The sequence below is a fragment of the Diabrotica virgifera genome, chromosome 2, assembly GCF_917563875.1.
Source record: "Diabrotica virgifera virgifera chromosome 2, PGI_DIABVI_V3a".
Lineage (NCBI taxonomy): Eukaryota > Metazoa > Arthropoda > Insecta > Coleoptera > Chrysomelidae > Diabrotica > Diabrotica virgifera.
Genome location: NC_065444.1, coordinates 208,450,659 through 208,477,196, shown reverse-complemented (window position 1 = coordinate 208,477,196; position 26,538 = coordinate 208,450,659). Strand labels below are relative to the sequence as shown.

General features: G+C 33.3%; 1 protein-coding gene across 1 annotated transcript in view; it reads right to left on the bottom strand.

The window, feature by feature from the left end:
• Window positions 1–6,031: 6,031 nt before the first annotated feature.
• LOC126879791 (hatching enzyme 1.2-like) overlaps window positions 6,032–26,538 on the bottom strand; it is a 62,435-nt gene continuing 41,928 nt past the window's right edge. The window contains exon 4 of the mRNA XM_050643053.1: window positions 6,032–6,245. Coding sequence (XP_050499010.1) covers window positions 6,057–6,245 — 189 coding nt within the window. The 3' untranslated portion in view covers window positions 6,032–6,056. The remainder of the gene's footprint in view (window positions 6,246–26,538) is intronic.

The window sequence follows — 26,538 nt, the reverse complement described above, 5'->3', positions numbered from 1 at the left end:
AAATTCTACTAAACAAATACATTATGTTAATACTTTATATTATGCTTGTTTTATTTACTTATATCATATGAGGATAATAATTACGTGTTTCATAATTTAATTAAGGTCGAATTATTTACGTGAACCAAGGACCTATCTTTCAGATAAATAAAAATTCAGATAAAAGATACGTTAATCAACACGTATTTGCAACGTGAATTTTTCGAAACATTTTATTGCTATTTAAGGTAAATAACACGTCTATTGAAGACGAGTTATTCACGTAATTTAAAGACGTATTTTCAATGTGACATTCCAACCAAATTTTCACGTGAAATTCACGTAAGCAATTTACGTATATTGGTAACAAATGTACCCAAAATGTACCCACGTCGGTATGTTTGCTGGGTTATTTGTTTGTAAACTGATCAGTATGCTGATCAGTGTTGTGCACACTCTACTAGTCTATAGTTTATTTGCGAAACTTTTTTTGTAATTTAGGTAATGTTTCATTTTTCTTGTAAATGGGCTTATGGGTCTCCATCATTCCAGCCCTTATTTTCATGTAATAAATAAATCAATAAATAAATTTATTATGTAGTTCGCTCATTTAACTCAACCAGTGTTTGGCATTGTAGTGGCTATTTTGCAAGGACACGGAGTTTTCTGAACAATGAATGTATAATCCTTTTGGATTTTTTAGAATTTTAATTCTTAATTAAATTTTATACCAACTGCACCTGGGAGTTTTTTACTTTACTTTAAGTTATATAAATAGATTAGTCCTAATAAAGTTTTATTTTTGATATTGAATATTAAAATTAAAACTTTCATTCTTCTTTAGCAGATGCCGCCACGGCATCCATACCATCATGTTATTTCGTTGTGAACCGATACCGGCAGCCCGAATTTTAGCGGTTCAGAGAGAATCAAATATACACTCTATGATGAGACCCTAAGAAGGGTTGAAACTAGTTAAAGCTCTTTTGGCGCTCTCTGAACTGACTATAATAAGCAGAACCTACTTTACTTCAAATCAGGCCCGAGGCACTACATAATTTTCGGGCCCCTAAATATAATTTAATAATAATATTAATTAAGTTAATTAGTTAATATTGATATCAAATTTTTTAATTGTTCTAAGACCTTCTTCTTCTTCTTAAAGTGCTCTATCAAGTCCTCTTGACGTTAGCGATTAACATGGCGAAACTGTCTGTCTCGAGCTATTCTAAATAGTTGTTCTGCTTTCTTTATTCCTGTCCACGTCCATGTAGCCGTCCATGGTATTTTCAGTGTACGTCTGTGCAGTCACATTTCAAAGGCCTCCAAACGATTAATGGTCGACATTTTTAATGTCCATGCTTCGACAACATACAAGAGGACTGACCAAATGTAACATTTAATCATGCGCTTTCGAAGTTTAAGTTGCAAGTTATCATTACAGAAGAATGACCTCATTTTTAAAAATGTGCTGGCTATCTCGATTCTACATTTTATCTCTTTATCTGGATCTAGTTGTTCAGTAATATGGTAACCAAGATATGTATTTAAAACTGGGTACTCTTTGAATTATATGAAATCAACATATAACTGTGAATCTTGATGGGCCAAACGGCTAAATACCATGTATTTTGTTTTTGAACAGTTTATGTTTAGGCCAAAATCTCTTCCCATTGTGTCAATGGCATTTAAAAGGTGTTGTAATCTATTCATATCATCACTTAAAATAACTCCATCGTCTGCATATCTGATTGTATTTATCAGAATTCCGTTAACTTTCACACTCCATTCCAAAATATGGAGCGCTTTCTTAAATATACTATCTGAATATAAATTGAATAACAGTGGGGTCAGTATACAACCCTGTCTGACACCTCTTTGTATTTTGCATATTTCTGTTGATTTTCTTTTTATGCAAGCTGTCGCTGTTTGACGCTAGTATAATTTTTCTATGATTCGTACATGTTGACTATCAACTCCTTAATTCTTTAATAATTTAATTAATTTGTGATGTTGTACTCGATCAAAGGCCTTCTCATAGTCAATAAATACAGCAAATACGTCTTTCCTTTGATCTCGGCATTTCTGCAATAATACATTTAGTGCAAAGATTGCGACCCGGGTTCCCATTCCATTTCTGAAGCCAAATTATTGTGTTTCATCCTGGTCTTCTTCACATTTATCTCTGATTCTACTGTGGATGATACGTAGAAAGATTTTCAAAGTGTGGCTCATGTGGTTCTAAGACCACAGTTGACAAATTTGAAAATTTATCTTGTTTTATTGCAATCAAAATTTTTTGATGATCTTTCCGGGCCCCAATTAAATGCGGGCCCGAGACAGGTGCCTCACTGGCCTAGTGGTAAAATAGGCCCTGATAATAAGACGGCTCTTGTTTCGCTTCACAACGAAATGATTATTTATTATAATTTGGTACCCCTAAAGTGACTTGGTGGAGCGTTCTAAACACATAATTTTAATCATTTTAGTTTAGAAAAACTAATTTGTTATTCTCGACTAAAAAAAGTTATTAGCTTATTGCCTAATAACTAAAGCTAAATTTGCAATTGAACATTTACAAGTTGATGTATAAATGACAAGTAAAAGAATTGTTATCTATTTATAAATTTGTGTGGGGTTTCAATCTTTAGCACAGGGTTAAAGTTGCAAGAATTCTTCATATAATTTGGTACTCCTAGATATAAAAATTGACAGGTTTTCGATTTTTGCCAAAACAATTGTTTTACTTACTTATGGGGTACAAATTTTTTTGAGACCCCACGTGGGTATATATTACCCCAGAGTAGGGGTGTAATGCTAGTTCGCCTCCATGTGGTGCACCCTGGGTAACGCTAAATGAACTAGCAAAAATTTGGCGGCAGACGAACGAAAAACAAAAACAATATCCTGCCAACATCACAGATCACAAACAGAAATCTTATCTATACGTAAACATACGATGGGAACAAATAAAGGTTCTTCTCAGAACCAACTGACTAGAGATCTCGGACCGTGTATCCGAGTCTGTCACCTTAACATCGAGGGCATAAGCCAGGCAAAATGCCAAGTGTTGCAAAAAATCCTACACGATAACGACATTGATCTGGTTGCCATACAAGAGACCCATACTGAAGACAAAGTCCAGCTTGATTTAAGGGGAAAGATACCTGGCTACGATTTACTGGGAGCCACCTATGATAAACATTACGGCGTCGCAACCTACACTCGCTGCAATATAGAAAATGGTTTCCTACTTTCTGCTTCCAATGAAAATAATATACATGAAGTAGTCACCAAGATTGGAGATATTACCGTAGTTAACATATACAAACCTCCAGCCACTACATGGAACTCAGAAGTGCTAAAGACTCATCCACATCCTACTATATACATCGCGGCGACTTCAACAGCCACCACGAAATGTGGAAGTACACCACGAATGATGAAAATGGGGAGGCACTAGTAGAATGGTCCGAAGAGCAAAACATATATCTAGTTTTTGATGCCAAAGACAGAGGAACATTTAAATCAGCTGCATGGAGAAAAGAATATAACCCAGACCTATGCTTTGTCTCAAAAGATACCAATGACAGACCACTAACAACTGCGAGAAGTGTCCTTGCAGACTTCCCACATACTCAACATCGTCCGGTGCTTATCACCATCGGAATATCAATTCCAATAATTAGATCATATCCTCGACCCAGGTGGAATCTTAGAAAAGCAAACTGGAAGAAGTTCTCTGAACAACTAGACCGGACCTTGAGCTGGGTCCCTCCAACCAGCAAACATTATCAGAGGTTTGTGGGCGCAGTAATAAGCACTGCCAAGAAAACCATACCTAGGGGGTATCGCAAAGAATATGTGCCTGGATGGACTGAAACATGTGAAGACTTATACACGAAGTTTCTCGAAAGTGGTGACCGAGAAATAGCCGATGAGCTTTTACACAACATCGATACAGCTAGACGCCAAAAATGGATAAAGACTGTCGAAAACCTTGACTTCAAAAAATCAAGCCGGCAGGCATGGTCCTTGTTGCGGAAAATTGGAGGAGCTAACCAGCTGGAATCCAGAGAGTCTAAAATGTCTCCTAACAAGGTTGCCTCCCATATAGTATCTCTATCCAGAGCTCCACGAGATCGAACACATACTACCAACGTGAAAAGAGACTTAAGGGCATTAAAACAAATGAACAGAACGACCTCCGAATATTCAGCAAGAATACTTATTTCTGAAATCACACATGTGCTGAAAGAAATGAAATCAGGTAAAGCACCTGGCTTTGATGGTATCCATCCAGAGTTCTTGATACACAGTGGTGCATACACGAAACAGTGGCTTGCAATGTTCTTTAATGATATACTTCAGTCAGGTAACATTCCTTTCTCACTTAAGCGAACAAAGATAATTGCAATTCCGAAACCGGGCAAATCAAACGATAAGCCAGCAAACTACCGCCCCATAGCTCTACTCAGCATGGTATATAAACTATTAGAAAAGCTTCTCCTCAACAGAATTAGTCACAGGATACTAGAAAATGTCCCCAGTGAACAAGCTGGCTTCCGCCCTCATCGAAGCTGTACGGACCAAGTGCTGTCATTAACAACTTTTATCGAAGCTAGTTTTCAAAAGAAACAAAAGACAGCAACAGTATTTATAGATCTAACAGCAGCATATGATACTGTTTGGAGACAGGGATTAATATATAAACTGGCCCGCATTATCCCCTGCAGAAAGATAATTAACCTCATTGACAACATGCTGACCAACAGAGCCTTCCAGGTTATAATGGGAAAGGAGACGAGTAGACAGATGAAACTTAACAATGGTCTTCCACAGGGTTCTGCCCTTGCCCCTTTACTTTTCAGCCTCTATATTGCTGACATGCCTGAAACCGAATCTCGGAAGTTTGGATATGCTGACGACTGGACCCTTGCAACAAGCCACCAATCTTTAGAAACTACAGAAATCACTCTCACGAATGACTTATCCATCCTCAGCGAATACCTTAAGAAATGGAGACTACAGCCAAGTACTACAAAAACTGAAGTATCAGCTTTTCATCTAAACAACAAGTTGGCAAACAGAGAATTGCGAGTGTATTTTAATAACAAGCTGTTAAAACACAATAAATATCCGAAATACCTTGGGGTTACTCTAGACAGAACGCTCACATTCAGAGAACACCTGACGAAAACAGCAGCAAAATTGAAAACACGCAACAATATAATACAGAAACTCTGCGGCACTACATGGGGGTCCACAGCATCAACATTAAGATCCTCTGCTCTTGGCCTGATATATCAGGTGGCAGAATACTGTGCTCCAGTGTGGCTAAATAGCAGGCATACCCACCTGGTCGACACCCAACTAAACCGTACTATGCGTATGATAACAGGCACAATTAAGCCCACCCCTACAATGTGGCTACCTACCCTTAGTAATATAGCACCACCCAACCTACGCCGCGAACATGCATTGGTTAAAGAATATAACAAAATAATGGACAGTCGCCAGCTTCTAGTCCACAACGACATCCCCGATATTCTTGGAAACCGTCTCCGATCCAGGTTACCCCCTCTACAATCTGCTCAAGCGCTGCAGCAATCCAACTTTGACTTAAATACCCGACGGAGAGAAGATTGGGTAAGTAGGACAGATCCGCATTACCATAGTCTACCGGACATCATAGGGAAACCTGGCGAATTTGAACGTCCCCGTAAGATTTGGGCAGCCCTTAATCGAATTCGAACAAACTGTGGAAGATGCGCCGACTCCCTCCACAGATGGGGTAAACTCCTCTCGCCTTCTTGTGACTGCGGCGCTGCAAGACAGACGATCAGTCACATTGTTCAGGACTGCCCACGCAGAGCATACACAGGCGATCCTATAGACTTTGTAATGGCAACCGAAGGGTCAATCGAATATATAAAAAAATTGGACATCTGTTTGTGATGCATTGTATAATGCATAAATCTAAATATATTCTGTGATATATTAAGCCATACGCTAAATAAAATAAACCCCAGAGTAAAAAGGAAAAACAAAATCTGTATTAAACTTTAATAGTTATATCATAAAAACAATAAATCATCAGGTGATAAATAAGTTTTATATTCTTCCTCGCTCGCAACGTAAATCTGTCTCGTATCGTTAACAATGGCGTCGGTTTTTTCAGAACAATTATACATAAGATTTACTTTAGTTATATCTATCTTCGACAATCCGTGTCGTTGACCAATGATGTCTATAAATGATTCATTCTACAAATCAGAATTATTGAAATAAAAAAAAAATAAATTTAAAAAAGTGTTACACCCAGAAGGAAAAATTTCTTGAACTTAATTTTTTAGCAAGAGAATGACTATATTTAAAGCATGCTATGATAACAATATAAATGTTTTAACATTACCATCACACCAAAATTACCACCATATTAGCGATTTTGACAGAGGTAGAATTGATGCCTATAGAGACATAGTCCAGAGAAATATACTCCAGGGAAATAAGGCAAAAATATACCATGTTCGGGACACTTGAGCAGCCAGGTTGCAAATGGGTTTTTTGGGTACTATATACCTAATACATTATACACACAAAAATGCCCGTCACAGTTCGGACGAGAAATTTAGTTCTTAACAAATAAGTGTCAAAAATGGCAGTTTTTTAGTTTAAATCGCTACGGGTAAAAATAGGGTAATTAAATATCTGATTTATACTGTTATTCTCGTAGTAGATGTGCCAAGGTTTAAAATGGTAGTTTTTGAATTTTGGTTCGATAATTTGTTGCTTCAGAAATTGTAAAATAAAACTTAAATTTCGAAAATGAAAAAATTGCTGTAACTTTTGTGAAAATGACCTTAAGACTTTCATGTTGCACGAAAAGTTGAGACAAACAGTCCATATAATGTACAAAAATTTTTAAGACGATTCGTCAATTAGTTTAAATTTTATTCAATTTGTTTATCCCAATGAGCTTTTTTTTCGCAATATTATTGTTCAGAAAATAGTAATGTAATAGCAATTCTGTGAAAACCACATGAAAGAAGAAAAGTCATGATTTCAAAGTATTTAAAAAAAATCATTAAAAAGTCATTTTTATCATTCCGAAAACATTTTACTAAAGTAGGGTCATTTTTAGTTCAAAAACAATTTGAATAACTTTGTTAATATTGACTGTAGAATAAAACCATTTTGGGATTTGAAAAGCTGGTATTTTTATACGAATTTTCAAAAAAATGCTTTTTGCCTAGGTTAATTACAGTCAAAGTTAGCCACTTTTTTTTATTAATTGACAGCTACTTTGTTTATAACAATTAAGCAACCCAGCTAGCGCCATTTCGAAGTTGAAGGTATATAGTTTATATGTAACAGTTTGAGTAAACTTTAAACATCAGCATAGTTGTTAATAAAGATTTAAAAATAACGTTCTAACGAAATCGATTTGTGGTCGGTGGAAATGAATTATTAAAATCCGTGCACTCAAAAAATGAAACTGATTCTTCAAACATATGCTGCGATTAATATCTCCAGAGCTTGTTGATGGATTTTGATCATAATTTTTTTAAATTGTATGTACTCGTAGTCTTGTAGAGTATGTTATGTACGTAAATCCCCACCTAACATTTCAAAATGTTAGGGGGAGTTCCCCTTATCACTCAGGAATATGAAAAATAGATTACGACCGATTCTAAGACCTACCGAATATACATATATAATTTCATAAAAATCGATCAAGCGGTCTCGGAGGAGTATGACAACTAACACTGTGACAGGAGAATTTTATAGATGTAAATATATAGATGGGTATTAACAAATAGGGGTTGGTGATGGAAAAGTGTAAATTAAGAGTTGTATGTATTTTTTATTCCTACATCATATAAAATTAAGATTGACAATTTTGTTCAAAAACATAAAAAAATGTCAGGGGGGCAACCCCCCTTATAACTTATGGGTATGAAAAATAGATTAAAACCTATTCTCAGTCCCATAGGATACACTTGTAAAATTTCATCAAAATCGGCCAAGCCGTTTCGGAGTAGTATGGTAACTAACCCTGTTACAGGAGAATTTTATGTATATTGAAGTAACTGTGAATTAAATAATAAAATTGGCTAACTTTGACCGTAATTAACATAGGCGAAAAGTTTTTTTTTTAATTTGTGTAAAAATACCAGCTTTTGAAATTCCAAGGTAAATTTACTCTACAGTCAATATTAACAAAGCTATTCAAATTGTTTTCAAGCCAAAAATGACTCTACTTTAGTAAAATGTTTTCGTAGTGACAAAAATTACTTTGTAATGATTTTCTGTAATAATTTGAAAACATGACTATTTTTCTTTCATTTTGTTTTCACAGAATTTCTATATAATTATTATTTTCTGAACAATAACATTACAAAAAAACGCTCTTTGGGAAAAACAAATTGAATAAAATTTAAACTAATTGACGAATCGCCTTATTATTTTTTGTGCAGTATATGGACTCTTTGACTCAACTTTTTATGAAATATATAAAAGTCGTAAGGTCACTTTCGCGAAAGTTATAGCAAATTTTTTATTTTCGAAATTTTAGTTTTATTTTGCAATTTTCGAAGCAACAAATGATTGGACCAAAATTAAAAAACTGCCGTTTTAAACATTGGCTCATCTACTAAAAGAAGAATACTATAAATAAGATATGTAATTATCCTGTTTTTACCTGTAGCGATTTAAACGAAAAACTGCCATTTTTGACCCTTATTTGTTAATAACTAAAATTCTCGTCCGAACTGTGACGGGCATTTTTGTATGTATAATGTGTTAGGTGTATATAGTACCCAAAAAACCCATTTGCAACCTGGCTGCTCAAGTGTCCCGACAAAAACCTTATTTCCCTGGAGTAATAAGGTATTTGTCGGGACACTTGAGCCGCCAGGTTGCAAATGGGTTTTTGGATACTATATACCTAATACACTATAAATACAAAAATGCCCGTCACAGTTCGGACGAGAAATTTAGTTATTAACAAATAAGGGTCAGAAATGGCAGCTTTTTCGTTTAAATCGCTACAGGTAAAAATAGGGTAATTAAATATCTTATTTATAATATTTTTCTTTTAGTAGATGAGTCAAGGTTTAAAATGGCACTTTTTGAATTTTGGTCCGATCACTTGTTGCTTCGAAAATTGCAAAATAAGACTAAAATTTTGAAAATAAAAAAATTGTTATAACTTTTGCGAAAATGGCCTTAAGACTTTCATATTGCATGAAAAGTTGAGTCAAGCAGTCCTTATAATGCACAAAAATTTTTAAGACGATTCGTCAATTCGTTTAAATGTTATTCAATTTGTTTATCGCAAAGAGTTTTTTTTTCGCAATGTTATTGTTCAGAAACTAATAATGATATGGCAGTTCTGTGGAAACCATGAAAGAAGAAAAGTCATATTTTCAAAGTATTGAAAAATCATTAAAAAGTCGTTTTTATCACTCTGAAAACAGTTTACTAAAATAGTCATTTTTGGCTTATAAACAATTTGAATAGCTTTGTTAATATTGACTGTAGAGTAAATTTACTTTGGGGTTTCAAAAGCTAGTATTTTTAAACGGATTTTCAAAAAAAAATTAGTAGGTTAATTAGGGTCAAAGTCAACCACTTTTATTATTTAATTCAGTTACTTCTATATACATAAAATTCTCCTGTAATAGTGTTAGTTACCATACTACTCCGAAGCCGCTTGGCCGATTTTTATGAAATTTTACACGTATATCCTGTAGAGGACTAAGGATAGGTTTTAATCTATTTTTCATACCCATAAGTTATAAGGGTGGTTGCTCCCCTGACATTTTTTAAAATATTTTGGATAAAATTATCTACCTTAATTTGATATGATGTAGAATTAAAAAATACATACAACCCTTAATTTTCACTCTTCTATCACCAAGCCCTATTTGTTAATAGCTATCTATATATTTACATCTATAAAATTCTCCTGTCACAGTGTTAGTTGCCATACTCCTCCGAGACCGCTAGGCCGATTTTTATGAAATTATGTATGTACATGTATATTCGGTAGGTCTTATAATCGGTCGTAATCTATTTTTCAAATCCCTGAGTGATAAGGAGGGTTCCCCCCAACATTTTGTAATGTTAGGTGGGGATGTGTGTACATAACGTACTCTATAAGACTACGAGTACATACAAATTAAAAATATTATGATCAAAATCCATCAACACGCTCCGGCGATATTAATCGCAGCATATGTTTGAAAAATCAGTTTCAGTTTTTGAGTGCACGGATTTTAATAATTCCCCTCCACCGACCACGAATCGATTTCGTTAGGACGTCATTTTTAAAGCTTTATTAACCACTCTGTTGAGGTTCAAAGTTTACTAAAACTTTTACACATAAACTAGGTATATACCTTCAACTTCAAAATGGCTCTAGTTCGGTTACTTAGTTGTTATAAACAAAGTAGCCGTCAATTAAATAAAAAAGTGGCTATCTTTGACCGTAATTACCCTAGGCGAAAAGTGGTTTTTTAAAATTGGTGTAAAAATACCAGTTTTTCAAATCCCATTGTAGTTTTAGCGTATAGTCAATATTAACAAAGTTATTCAAATTGTTTATAAGCCAAAAATGACTTTATTTTATTAAAATGTTTTCGGAGTGATAAAAGCAAATAAAAGTAACTTATTAATATTTTTATAATACGTTGAAAGTATGACTATTCTTATTTCATGTGGTTTCCACAGTATTGCTATATCATTATTATTTTTTGAACAATAACATTGCGAAAAATAGCTCTTTGGGATAAAGAAATTGAATAAAATTTAAACTAATTGACAAATCGTCTTAAAAACTTTTGTGCATTATATGGACTGTTTTGCTCAACTTTTCATGCAATATGAAAGTCTTAAATTCATTTTTGCAAAAGTTATAGTAAATTTTTTATTTTATAAATTTTTGTGTTATTTTGCAATTTTCGAAGCAACAAATAATAATCGGAGCAAAATTCAAAAACCTCCATTTTAAGCCTTGGCTTATCTACTAAAAGATGAATACTATAAATAAGATATTTACTTAGTTACCGTATTTTTACCTGTAGCGATTTAAATGAAAAAAACTGCCATTTTTGACCCTTATTTGTTAATAACTAAATTTCTCGCCCGAACTGTGACGGGCATTTTTGTATTTATAATGTATTAGGTATATAGTACCCAAAAAAACCCATTTGCAACCTGGCTGCTCAAGTGTCCCGAACATGGTATATTTTGGCCTTATTTCCCTAGCGTAATATGGGTTTGTCATATCCCGAAATTGTCCGTCGTGTTAATTGTACGGTAATGATGGTTATTTATATGTGTTTGTCGTGTGTGGACAAACGCAGGTAGAGGAACACGAAAAAGACTAACTGGTTAACCAAGGCGTACTACAGAGCGTCAAGATAGGCCGTTTTGCTACTACGCGCCAAATCGCTGACTAATTGGATTGGAGTAGTAGGTTGACCTGTTACTATGCGAACACTTCGCCTTTAGACTGGTTTCATTCCGCCCAACACTAGTGCTTCCTTTAACTGCGGACCACTGTCATCAACGTTTGAATTGGTGCGGAGAACGGTAGCATTGGGTTGCAAAATGGCATAATGTAGCATTCCGCGATGAATCGCGATTGTGTTTAGGAATGCATGATGGTCGTAGGAAGCACGATAGACAAAGACGGTGGTAGGAAGGTAAAACATTGCCGTGGAGAGCGACAATATATCGGATTTGCTGTTGAGAGCCATGTTCTTAGGACAGTTGGAGTAATGGTTTAGGGGGCTATTAACTATGGTAGCCGATCACCACTTCTATTTATTCGAGGCAGTATAACAGCATTGACAGCTGCGCGTTATGTTTATAATCTTACAAACCACTTTACTGCCTTATCTAGACGGCCGTCTACATGCCTTTTTTCAGCAAGACAACGCGCGTCCCCATATTGCTCGTCGAACCATGGACTTTTTCCAAGAAGGTGGCGGTAGTGTTATGCCGTGGCCATCTTCCACAGACTTTGGCACAGTTAATCAATGAATTTTAAGTTGCTTGCGAGGTGCCACAAGCAGATAACAATCATCTCATTTGGTCAACGCCTAGACGTGTACAGGAGTGTAGGTATTTAGCTACGGGGTCGCTAAATACATTATTAATTTTTTTTATTGCATGTTAATAAAACTTCTTATCAACGTTGTCGTTTCTTGCTTAATGTAAATCTACCCTGATGCCAAAAGATTAAGTTCAAGAAATTATTCCTTCTGGATGTAACACTTCTATGTCACTGAGTAAGTATACATATACAGTCCGTCCAATATACTTACCGTTGCACGTCATCCGCGTCATAGTCTGTGACATCGCTTGATACCAATACGAAATATTTAGGCGGTAGGTCTGTTCCTTTTTAGAATCATTTAGCCGAGTAAACGGGAATTACAGCCACTAGACATATTTTATTATATACGCATAGAAATAATAGAAGATTTCTATTAATGTACATTTACAGAAACATACCCTAACTTTTTTCATTTAATTTGTATAAGTGGAATATAACGCGTTCTTATACAGCACACTTGTTAGGATTACACTCTAACTACTCTAACGGTCATCGAACAAAGGTGATATTTTGATATAAATTGGTAACATTTATTTGACAGTTGCAGTGATGACATTTCATATTTGTTTTTATTCGTTACTATTGTGGTTATTTATTCTGTGCTATAAGCATGATATTATAAATAACGTTATTATAATGTTACTTATAGTATCATGACTATAAGTATTTGCTTTATTATACCTATTTACTGTTTTTAACATTTACTTTAACGTAAGATTATAACATAATTCTTGTTTTCTATTTCTAAAGTTTTTATTTATTTACATTGAATATTAATTTGTTTTGTTGTATAATCACATAATCATATCATATAATTGTTAAATTATGTGATATATTTTATTTGAAATGAATTCAACAATTTTTTTGTAATCCGGCAACAATGCCAACTTAGATCTCTGACGTAGATAATGACGTGCAACGGTAAGTATATTGGACGGACTGTATTCACATTTTAGACCAATCAAATTAGGTTTTTACTCGATATAACTGAAAGGACAGGGTTTGACAGTTGAAATGTGTAGTAAGAGATATTACAAAAAGACTACCATCTTGGGATTCATCAATTTTTTAGTGGAACAATTTTTAAATTAACAACAAAAACGTCAAACTTAGTTTTTTGCTCATAACTTAAAAACTTGTTTATTTAGAGATTTGACGTTCACAGGTAACTTTTTCAGACAAAAAAGATACATCGAATGAGATACGCTAAATGAAAATCGGTTAATGAACAAAAAAGTTATTGCAAAACGGCCGACAAAATCGCTGTTTTTGGATATTGTTAATAACAATTTTATTGTTGATTAAAATTTGTTTAAATGTATCTAAACTTGAGGGTATTATGGTGTTTGAATGGTGTGCAAAAAATGGTCCAGATGTGTTAAATAGTTTTTGCAAAATTGAATTTGTTTATAAAATTTTTTGAAAAACGAGCTAATTTCTGAGGCTGATCTAGTTAATTTGGCTGACTGGATTTTAATGATCTGGGGCTTATTTCCTTCGTTAAGATGTATACTAATAGCCTATGAAAAAAATAAAAAAAAAGTTACATTTATGTACTCAAAATTATTTGTTAATAAATAGCACTTTTTAAGCTTATAAACAATTACAATAACTCCGTGGAAATTATATCAAATTAAATGGCAATAAAAAATACGGAAAACTGATTAAAATACACAACTTTAAAAAAATTAAAAGTCCTACCAGCTTGGGAGGCTGAGATGGCTCCCTTTTTTAAAAAAATTACTGTTACGTTAATTAACAACATTAAGATCTGAAATTAAGCAATCTATTATAAGAAACATCAAAGTTTTCATCAAAATTTTTAGCTAGAAAAAATATTACAAATTGTTTAAACAGAAGTGTTATAAACAAAGAGTATTTTGCGTTCCGAGTAAAAAATAGTAGACGTATTGACTGGCGTAGCCGAATGAGACTGAATGCGCGCGCTATTACACTAATAGCCGGTATAGTGAAATTTGCTAGTCACTTTAGGCACGATAAGAGCCTAAACTTAAATAGTAGAACCTAAAAGGAGACGTATGAACACTATGCCGTCACGTTTTAGTGACGCACATGCGTCGACAGTGGCGCATCAAAGTTTCTACTTATGGACGGGATAAATAAATTAAAAGATACCCTCCCTCACTAACAGAATTCAATTTATTTCACATTTTAAGTTCTATGTTATTAACAAATAAGACAATATGTACTTAATAACGTAATTTTAATCCACCACCCCTTCCCCACCATCAAAAACCAAAAGAATCCCGATTTTATTTTTTTAGGTAGGATTCAATCAATTTTTAAATTTCAAAAAATTCACACGCATAATTGAGGCTTCTACAAAATATGTCTATTGTTTATGGACCCGTAGATTAAGTGTACATCACCTCAAAAAAAAATTTTGTTCAGAGAAAAACCTATAACTTTTTTTTAGGGGTGGCTGCAGGTCTAATTTTTTTAATCTTGTATTTAATATATTTTATCAAACACTAAATTTCTAATTTTTTTTTAGACTTTTCCTTAAGGTTCGCCACGTTCAACAATCCAAAAAAACTGTTTTATTAGTGGTTTTTGGGAGTTTTAACGTGTTTTTCCCATTTTTAAATATTCTAAGGAACTAAGTTTTGAAGCGATCATATTTGATCTATTTTGAAGTCTATAAAATAGGGAAAATCCCCAAAAACCATCTAAAAAACAGTTTTTCGGATTTTTGAAGGTGGCAAACCTTACGAAAAATCTTATAAAAATTAAGAATATAGTGTTTGATAAAATACAAAGGAGTAAAAAAAATTAGACTTGCAGCCATCCCCAAAAAAAATTATACGTTTTTTTCCGAAAAAAAAATTTAATTAGAGGTTATGTACACTCAATTTACAGGTCCATAAAAAAAGAGACTTGTTTTTTAAAAGCCTCAATTGTGCGTGTGAATATTTTTCAAATTTAAAAATTGACAAAAAAATAAGACAAAAAATGAAGTTTTTGATGGTGGCAGAAGGAGGAAGGGGGTGGTGGGTTAAAATGAGGTTATTACGTATTACCAGTTTTACTTGTTAATCACATAGAACTTAAAAAATAAAAAAAATGAATTCTATTAGTGAAGGAGGCTACCTTTTAATTTATTTATCCCGTCCATAAGTGAAAACTTTGATGCGCCACTGTCGACGCATGTGCGTCACTAAAACGTGACGGCATAGTGTTCATACGTTTTCTTTTAGGTTCTATCATTTAAGTTTAGGCTCTTATCGTTCCTGAAATGACTAGCAAATTTCACCTATACCGGCTATCACTGTAATAGCGCGCGAATTCAGTCTCATTCGGCTACGGCAGCCGCTACGTCCACTATTTTTTGCTCGGAACGCAAAATTCAACAATTAAATTGTTATTAACAATATCCAAAAACAACGATTTTGTCGTCCGTTTTGCAATAACTTTTTTGTTTATTAACCGATTTTCATTTAGCGCATCTCATTCGATGTATCTTTTTTGTCTCAAAAAGTTACCTGTGAGCGTCAAATCTCTAAATAAACAAGTTTTTAAGTTATGAGCAAAAAACTAAGTTTGACGTTTTTGTTGTTAATTTAAAAATTGTTCCACTAAAAAATTGATGAATCCCAAGATGGTAGTCTTTTTATAATATCTCATACTACACATTTCAACTGTCAAACCCTGTCCTTTCAGGTATGTCTAAAAAAGGCTAATTTTTTACTAACTTGATTGACCTATTTAGGAATGTTTTAAAATTGCACAAACCGCATACCCGAAAAAAAAGAATCCTGAAAACATTAACTATTTGAATTTTATACTGAACTCAATATAAAGTACCTACTGAAAACGAATATGATGTCATAAATGATCTCCGGAGTACCTGGTGCCCAGGGTACCTATTGTTTACCTTGTCATTAAAATTCATTAAACAATTAGTAAACAATCATTACTCGGGGGGTTTTTAGGGTCACTAACGATGATTATGACATCGGAAGTCATACCTGGTGCCCAAGGTACCTGCTGTTTAACTCGTCTTGTGAAGTTTTCTACAAAAATTTATTAAAACATTACTCGGGGGGTTTTGGGGTCGCTAACGACGAATATGACATCGGAAGTGATCTCAGGAACACCTGGTGCCCAGGGTACCTACTGTTTACCTCGTCTTCGGGAGTTTCCGGCAAATTCATTAAAAAATTAGTCAAAAATCATTACTCAGGGGGTTTTTGGGGTCGCTGACGACAAATATGACATCGAAAGTGATCTCCGTAGTACCTGGTGCCCAGGGTACCTACTGTTTATCTCGTGACTAATGATTTTTGACTAATTTTTTAAGACGAGGTAAACAGTAGGTACCTTGGGCATCAGCTACTCCGGAGATCACTTCCGATGTCATATTCGTCGTCAGCGACCCAAAAACCTCCGAGTAATGATTTTTGACTATTTTTTTAATGAATTTGCCAAAAACTCCAGAAGACGATATACCCTGGGCACCAGATATTCCGGAGATCACTTCCGATGTCATATTCGTCGTTAGGGGCCCCAAAAATCCCCCAAATAATGATTTTTGACTAATTTTTTAATAAAGTTTTTGCCGAAAACTCCACAAGACGAGGTAAACAGTAGGTACCCTGTGCACCAGGTAGTCCGTAGATCACTTCCGATGTCATATTCGTCGTTAGTGACCCACGAGGTAAACAGTTGGTACCCTGGGCACCAGGTACTCCGGAAATCACTTACGACGTCATATTCGTTTTCAGCGACCCCAAAAACCTGAGAATAACAAAACTGAACTCATTTCTGCCGATAATTGACAAGCTCTGAATTTTTTTATTGTCTGTTTGAGATGCACTTTAAGAATGCATTTTTTGTATGCAGTTTTTGAATAATATATCATGGCTCGGGGTCACAAAGTTTCCTGGCGCATTCACGAATCGAATGCAAAAAAAATTATTAAGATCCGTCTTGTCGTTTTTTTCGGAGGCAAGGCCGATTTTAGTGCTTTATTACGCTTAATAGTACCGATACAAGATCTTTCTCCTCAATCCTTGAGACCTTGTCAGGACTTGGTGATGCTCTAAATATAATTAGTTTTAGTGTAGGAAACAGAGGTTGAACCTCGCAAAATGGGCACAAGTCCAGTTTTATTTTTTTCTGGTATATCAAGGGGTGCTTATTATAATACTACCTTTTTCTTAAAAAAATTTTTCCCGGAACCCCCTTTTCATCCCTTTGAAGGGGGTAATTTGTGGTTTTTGCGAAACGTAGCCCTTCCTGTACGTTTTGCAAAAAATTTAGTTACTTAATAGTAAAATGAAGATGACTATATTTACGGCGACCATATCTTTTTAAAGAAAAAAAAGTACAAAAAACAAAAATGTATTAAAAACGCAAAATGTATCTTGTTATTGGACAAATATAACTTTTTGGCATTAAAAATAAATCAACTATGTAGCTAAACATAAAAAATTATATCAATTAAACTAAACATAACATTATATTAACTTTGAAAAAGTTGCAAGCCTGTAATTAAGAGTTTTTAGATGAGGGACCTGGAATAGCCTCATCTTCTTCCGGTTTTTTGCATCATTCATATTTTTCTGAACTTAAAATGAATTTAAGATAGTCCGGCTTCGACTAAAGTAAATGAAACATTTCATACAAGTCTCATCAAAATTTGCGTACACCAGCATCGCTGCCTTGAGAGTGGATATGGACATTTGAGACTTTTCCGACGTCCAATAATTATTTATTGCAGAAAATAAACGCTCGATAGCCGGACCAGTACCCGGAAGACAAAACATAAATTCGCATAATATTTGTAAGTTTTTCAGTTTCAATTGATCTACACATTTAAAAACTTCAAGTTATCGATCCTGACTATTTTCTTCTTCTCTGTTCCACTCAGCAATTTTTTCACTTGTAGCCACGTCTTGCAAAATTCCCAGTTCGTCAAAGAGTTGATCTTCATTTAACATGGTTGCCTTGATATACAATTTAAAAGTTTCGAGAGAATAACAAACATCGTTCCATGTTATTTCACTTCTTAGATCTATCTTTTTGAATAGTTTAAATTCATGAAAATTTGTACTCCAGTTGTCTAGATAGGTTACACATTTTGTGTAAAAATATTTCACTTGTGCAGTGAAGTTTTGTGCACGACCACCGCACCATAAGCCTGATATCTCATACACTTAAAATGTTTTTAAAAATCATTCATAAACGCATTTACCAAACACTTGATATGGATATTGAAGAAACCCACTTTGGATTCCGTAGAGGCGTAGGTACCCGTGAAGCTCTGTTTGCATTCAACGTACTAATCCAGAGATGCTTGGATGTGAACCAGGATATGTACGTCTGTTTCATAGATTACAACAAGGCTTTCGATAAAGTCCGCCACAAAGAGCTAATGGACGTCCTCAAAGCAAAACAATTACAATACAATGACCTTTGAATTATAACAAATCTATATTATAAACAGCAGGCACACATACGCATTAACGAACACACATCAGAAGAGTTCGAAATTAAAAGAGGAGTGCGATAGAGGCGTGTATTGTCACTACTACTATTCAGTGCATACTCTGAAGAAATTATGAAAAAAGCTCTTGAGGGAGGAACAGCAGGAATAAAGGTAAATGGAACGCCAATTAACAACATTAGATAGGTATGCAGACGATACTATCATAATAGCGGACAACCTCCAATACCTCCAAAACACAAGATAGTTGAGTATGGAGAAGAATATGAATTATCAGTAAACATCAAGAAAACTAAACACTTTATGAGGATATCAAAAACCCAAAATAATGATAAAAGCCTGACAATTAAAGGTAAAACTTTAGAACAAGTTGAAAACTACAACTATCTTGGCACAATCATTAATCACACAAACGATTACTCCAAAGAAATCAAAGTTCGAATAGAGAGGACAAGAACAAACTTCAATAAAATGAGAAAGGTAGTTTGTGTAAGGGAACTGAAATAATTAAGACTTGAGAATTAAGCTGGCAAGGTGTTATGTTTTCTCGACTCTGCTTTACGTGATAGAAGCATGGTCAATTAACGTGTCGACTACTGAAAAGTTGGAAGCATTTGAACTGTGGGTGAAGGTACCTGAAGATAGCATGAACCGAGCCTGTCACAAACAACGAAGTCATGAGAAGAGTCAACAAAAGAATGAAAATATTGGAAACCATCAAGACACAAAAGCTGCAATACCGGAAACAGTATACAAAGAAATTTGTTTAAAGTACATAGTAAAATATAAAAATATTCATTTTTTAGAAAAAATAAGTACATTTGCGTGTCCTTGGAAAGGTTTTAAAGTACATTAGGACAATATTTAAAAATAAGTACTGTCCTACTTAAATAAGTACATATGGTCACCGTAACTATATTTCCTACTATTTATTTCAGGACAGCATATGTCTATCACCCACCGTTTAGCGGGGGTGGCGCCTCAAAGTTAACAACTCTTTAAAAAAGATGTTTTAAAAAAAATTATTTTTCCCTAACTGTAATGAAAATTAAGAAGAAACCCTGCGGCAATTAATCAGAAATAAGTGGCTGATTTTTTGGTATAAGTTTCATTTAAGGGCAATTGCAAATTTTTTAATTACAGGGTGTTACATTTTAACAAACCCCTTTTTATAGCATCTGAACCGCCTATGCTAGAGTAAAAAAACTTTCAGCGATTATCCATGTAACAGTGTTATTTACAAATTTCTATAATGCACCCCCATTTTTGTCCGGAACCACCCAAAAAAAGAAGAATTAATAAAGAAGGTGATTTTCGTGGAACCCTTCACACACCATTTTATGCACGTTCTTATTACCTAAGCATGGACACCAGAAGCGATTGCTTGATGCAACCCCTGTAGCCAAAAAAAATAAATAAAGGAGGGGTTGAAAAAATTTTTTTTTTGCTTGTTGACCCATATGGACGTATGCTCCATCAATAGAGTTTTTCATAAATATATATGATTATTGCAACATCCCTGCGGAAACTACCCCTATCATTGAATATAAGCTGCAGAAACTACCCCTATCCCTTGGAGAGCATGTTTTTACGATTTTCTCATTACCTATGCATTTTTTTAAAACAAAACTTATGCAGAATTAAAGACCACTATTTTCTCTACAAATAAGGTCCTACGCATTTTTTCGTATAAGCAACTGTTACGGCACAGTGGCACCGTAAACCTCAGCAATGCTTTGGCATTTCTGAGGTTTCTGAGATGGCAGTTTTTGTTCTTTTTTCGTCACCTATTCATTCTATTGATAAAGTACTTATGGAAACTATAGCTTTGATCGCGCAGTACGTCCTGGGTATACCCAGAGGGAGAACGCCTGCGCATTACAAAATTGGGCGTTCGCGGAGTCCAAATCTTTCCCTCTGAACACCCTCCGGATTTTTAATTCGGTGTTCGCGCAGTACAGAAAAAAGTTCCTGAACATGTCCGGGATACGCTCTCGACGTTCGAGGATTTTGTTTCGAATTTTAAGTTCGCACAGGCGCACAAAATATTTGGGAAGAATTTCTTGACATTTTGTTCTTACTCCTTCCAATTCTTAACCTAAAATATTGTTTTGTTAAACAACTTGTAGATGTAGATTCTGGTTTTTAAAGTTTTGAAATTATGTAAAGTGTTGTGTCATTTAAATATTCTTCAAACAATTTTAATATTTTTTATATTAAAGCTTTTTTAGTTGATTTGTCAATGTTTTCCATTTCGTATGTTTATAAATAAGTAGGTACCTTTTCTAGTAGGTATTATTTTCATTCGATATTCGATAATTATCTATTACGGTAGTATGTATTAAAATAAATTGTACTCTGTTTTTACTTAATTTCTTCTATCTAAATGAGCTTATAAGTACCTACATAGGTATTCTTGTGGTTTATTTTTCAGTTTAAATTATGAGTTAAATTAGTCTCTTATTAGTCCAGGCCGCATCTGTTTTGAGGTGGACGTTGAGAGGTGACTCAAATTTTTTTGCAGAAATTGCTTGAAAATAAGTCAAATAATAATATTTGAGTTATCCTCCCTTTCAAAAAGGTCCGGAATATTGTTTAAATAACCAAAATGTCAAAAAATGAAGGAAAAATTCGATTTTTTTCTTCGTTTCTTGATTATAACTTTAAAAGTATTCATTTCCGAGAAAAGCTTTACGGACATAAAAGTTGCGTAATTAAATTTCCTATAATATAGAATTGGTAAAAAATTTAAAAAATAGTCACCCTTGTTGCAAAATAGCAATAATTGCGAAAAAACCATAAAAAACAAGTATTCGCATTTTACGTTTTTCAACCATTTATACTATACTTAGGACCTTCATGTTTCACCCAGAAAAACGCTATGATACAGTAAAACAGTACTGTAAATTTCATTAAGATCGGTTTAACAGATTTTGCAAAATAAATTTTGCAATCCAGCTTTCGCAAAAAAAATTCATTTTTTCAAAATGTTACAGGACTGAAAATAAAGCAGATAGCAAGTTGAATTTTTTTTTGCTTATAGAAGTGTACTGTGCCTTTCATTTGCAATTTGCAAAATTTAAATTGATTAATTACCCCGGCGCCAGGAAATTTTTTAAATAAACATTAATTTTTGGTGCTACGCGCAGGACAGCGGTGTTCGATTCACACAAGTTGATTTCCAGCAAAATTTCTTCCAATCTTTATCTAATATATTATTTTCTTACTCTATATTTTGTTGTATTTTAATATTTTAATTCCACAAAAATCAAACTAATTTTATTATTGTTTGTGAAATATTGTTTAAACAATTGCATATGTTTAAAAATAATAAACTTTTATTCTCTAAGTTCAAATATATGAACAATAAAGTTTTTGCTAATAAAAGTGTTATTTCAAAGGATAGAGTATGTGTTTTTATTTTGCAATAAACAAATTTATTTATTTATATCGAAATGTAATAAAAATTAAAATGTATCAATCATTATCAAAGGTCATTGGAATGCCCAATAAGAGCAAACTATCCGCTGTCCTGCTCGTAGCACCAATAATTAATGTTTATTTAAAAAAATTCCTGACCCCGTGGTAGTTAATTGATTTTAATTTTGCAAAATTGCAAATGAAAGGTATAGTAAACTTCTATACTTCTATACGCAAAAAAAATTTCAACGTGCTACCTGCTTTATTTTCAGTCCTGTAATATTTTGAAGAAATGAATTTTTTTTGCGAAAGCTGGACTGCAAAATTTAATTTGCAAAATCTATTGAACTGATCTTAATAAAATTTACAGTATTATGTTACTGTATCATAAAGTTTTTCTGAATGAAATATGAAGGTTCTAAGTGTAGCATAAATGGTTGAAAAACGTAAAATGCGAATACTTGTTTTTGTATGTTTTTTTTTCGCAATTTTTGCTATTTTGCAACAAGGGTGACTATTTTTTAAATTCTTAACCAATTCTATATTGTAGGAAATTTAATTACGCAACTTTTATGTCAGTACAACTTTTCTCGAAAATGAATACTTTTAAAGTTATAATAAAAAAACAATTTCTCCTTCATTTTTTGACATTTTGATTATTTAAACAATGTTCCGGACCTTTTTGAGAGGGATTATTACTTGATTTATTTTCAAGCAATTTGTGCAAAAAAAATTTGAGTCACCTCTTAACGTCCAAATGTACTAATATTTTTACAGATGCGCCCTGGTCTATATTGAATATAATGAAACATAAACAATACATCAAACTTATTTTGAAACTATTTATTGTGTCTTGTTATATTTCATTATTTTTGTGGTGTAATAAACCAAAACACAATGCCACAACCCATCAAATTCAATACATAGATATCAAAATTGGAAATGATTGTTTTACTAAATTATTCCTTCCTTCAGATAATGTTCAACCCCCAGGAAGTTAAAGGTAATTTTAATATCTAAATATCAACAATCTTTTACTCTCTAAAAATGTAAGCTGGATTTCCGAGTGGAAATAACCACATTATATTGTGGAAAAAGACTCTAATCAAATTTCTACCTTCTAAGAAAGGCATTGAATTATTGAATAGAAACTTAATCCTTTGCCTGTTGCTTTTATTCTCTTTTCTCTTTCTCTTTGTTGACATACAAATTTGTTGCATTTTTTGCATTTTTTTGACATTTATTTCGAAATAAGAAAGAGACAACAAAAGGCTTCCTTCTCTAACCTTAAGGTATGCAACCCGTCATTACATTGCGAATCCGAAAATTGTTCGCGGAGCGAAAAATCCTGAGCATGTCCAGGGGCCTGATTCTAATTCATTTCGACAGTCGCAATTTCATTTCGACACCGCCATGACAGCAACTGGGGATATTAACCTTATCATGTTGAGACTGCTCAGAATTTGGGTTGGCGCTTTGGTTTCTTGGATTTTGTTGATAGTCTGGGAAAATTATCGAAATAATAGTACCATTTTTGGGAAAAATTATTTACCAGCTATTTTATTGCTAAAATCGAATCTTAAGATTGCATATATTAGTAATATGGGGTATGACAAGTCCGCAGAAAGTGTGTTATTTTATTTATAAACAAATTAGCACTCCTAAATCTTCTTTTTTTTCAATTAGTGGTCTGTAACTCCTATAATTTTTCCTTTGAGCCAAAAACACTCAAATAAAAATTCACCGTAATTTAGTTCTGCACAAAGTTATTTTTTTTCCGATTTCCTTCAACAAAAATTTTACTCAGAAAATCCGAGTTTTCCCAAAAAATCTGCCATTTTCAATTAAAATTTTAGGGAAGTACCTAATTATTTATCAATAATTAAATAATTGAAGACATGAAAGATTTATTATAGTAGATTATACAGAGGGGCTAAATTATGGAATAAATTCATTTCTTTAAAACGGACGATTTTAGAGCAAAATCCCGAAAGAGGTCGATTTTTATTTTTAAATTACAATTTTTTGGCATATATTTCATACTAGTGACGTCATCCATCTGAGCGTGATGACGTAATCGATAATTTTGTTAATGGGAATAGGGGTCGTGTGGTAAGTCATTTGAAAGGGCGTTTAATTCTCTATTCAGTAATATAAACATTAATATCATTAGGTATTTATACAGGGTTGCCAAAAAAAAATTTTGAATTAAATTAATTGGCGCAAAAAGAAGAATGTATGTAATTTATTTAACTCAAAATACATTGTACTGCTGTCAGAAAATAGAAAAAAGGTTTATTTCACAAATAAACATTTCTTTTCGCTTAAATTAAATCACAAACAGCCTCCCTCCTACCTATTGGCAGTTTGAACTTTTAATTTAAGCTAAAAGCAATGTTTATTTGCAAAATAAACATTTTTTTCTATTTTCTGACAGCAATAGAATGTATTTTGAGTTAAATAAATTACATGCATTCTTCTTCTTGCGTCAATTAATTTAATTCAAAAATTTTTTTGGCCTCCCTGTATAAATATTGATATTAATGTTTATAATACTGAATAGAGAATTGAACGCCTTTGTAAATGAGCTACAACACGAACCCATATTCCTATTTAAAAAAATAATTACGTCATCACGCTCGGATGGATGACGTCACTAGTTTGAAATATATGCCAAGAAATTTAATTTAAAAATAAAAATCGACCTGTTTCGGGATTTTTCTCTAAAATCGTCCATTTTAGAGAAAATGAATTTATTCCATAATTTAGCCCCTCTCTGTATATCAGGAGACCGGCGACAATCTAACCAATAGTTTAGCAATAATTAAAATGTTAATTAAAAAATTTCGGTCGAAATAATAACCAGAAAGATTATGATACACCAGAATAACTATGATTTTCATATAAAAAAGCACTATACCTATTCAACGTACCTTACAGGATTGAAATTGGACCATTTGAGCGGTCTCAGGAATGTTATAAAGAAACAATTTTTTGGCTTATAAACAAATAGAACCCCTCAGAAAATATTAGATTAAATTAAATTAAGTTAACGCTGTTCAAAAGAGCACGGCTTCTGTGTCCTTTTCGAAGAAAAACAAATTGAATTGCGAGGAGTGATTCCAGGTATAACCGGTCAAATTTGACCGGCATTTGCGACAGAGTTATAAACAACAGGATTTTAATCTTTGAACCATTAGATACCTTTTAATTCCGGTCCTCTTTGTACATACAAATTTTCATATCTTCAAGACACTCATAACAAAAAAGATTTATGTCACTGTCACCAAATTATTTAATTATTGATAAATAATTACTTCCCTCAAATTTTAGTTGAAAATTAAAGATTTTGTTTGGAAAACCCGAATTTTCCGAAGAAAATTTCCGTCGAAGGAAATTGGAATAAATTATCAATGTGCAGAATTAAATTACTGTCAATTTTTATGTGAGTGTTTTGGTTTAAAGTTAAAATTTTCGGAGTTATAGACCAATAATAAAAAAAAAGATTTCGGAGCGCTAATTTGTTTATAAACAAAATAGCACACTTTCTGTGGACTTTGCACAGCTATATTACTAATATAGGAAATCTTAAGATTTGATTTCAGCATGTCCAGCAATAAAATAGCTGGTAATTAATTTTCCTTGTTTTTTACTAATTTTCCCAGATTATTACCTCACATCTTTCATTGAGTTGATGATTCATGTTGTGGACATTCTCAATTATTATATTTCTAATTTAATACTATTTTATCTAATTCCTCAAAACAAGCAAATTTCAATTAAACCCAGCTATATTATAATACCTTTTGATTTAGTTTTCCTTGCAAGAAATAAACAAAACACATCTAAACTAAACCTAACCTCGCTTTTGGCCATTCATTCATCTCCGTGTCAAATAATTTCGACAGTCGCCATATTGAAAGCGACTTGTTTTTGGTCGAAATTTGATTTAGAATCAGATAAAGGATAAGTTTACGTTGACGCCTGCGCATTGGAAACTAATCCCGAACTTACTCTGAATACGTTCGATTTGTACTGCGCGAACACTACTTATAAGAACACACTGTTTGCTACACATTATGACCTATGCATATTTTATTTTCTTTGCACCCCAAAGCCACAGTGGTGGCCTAAAATAAATTTTTGATTATTTTGTATACAAATACAAATTTGTAAATAACACCAGCACATGGATAATCGCTGAAAGTTTTTTTACTCTAGCATAGGCGGTTCAGATGGTATAAAAAGGGGTTTTTAAAAATGTAACACCCTGTAATTAAAAAATTTGCAATTGCCCTTAAATGAAACCTATACCAAAAAATCAGCCACTTATTTGTGATTAATTGCCGCAGGTTTTCTTCTTAATTTTCATTACAGTTAGGGAAAAATAATTTTTTTAAAAACATCTTTTTTAGATGTTTTTTTTTTAAATTTGTCAATTTTGGGGCACCACCCCCGCTAAACGATGAGTGATAGACATTTGCTGTCGGGAAATAAATAGTAGGAAATATAGCCCTCTTCATTTTACTATTAAGTAAAT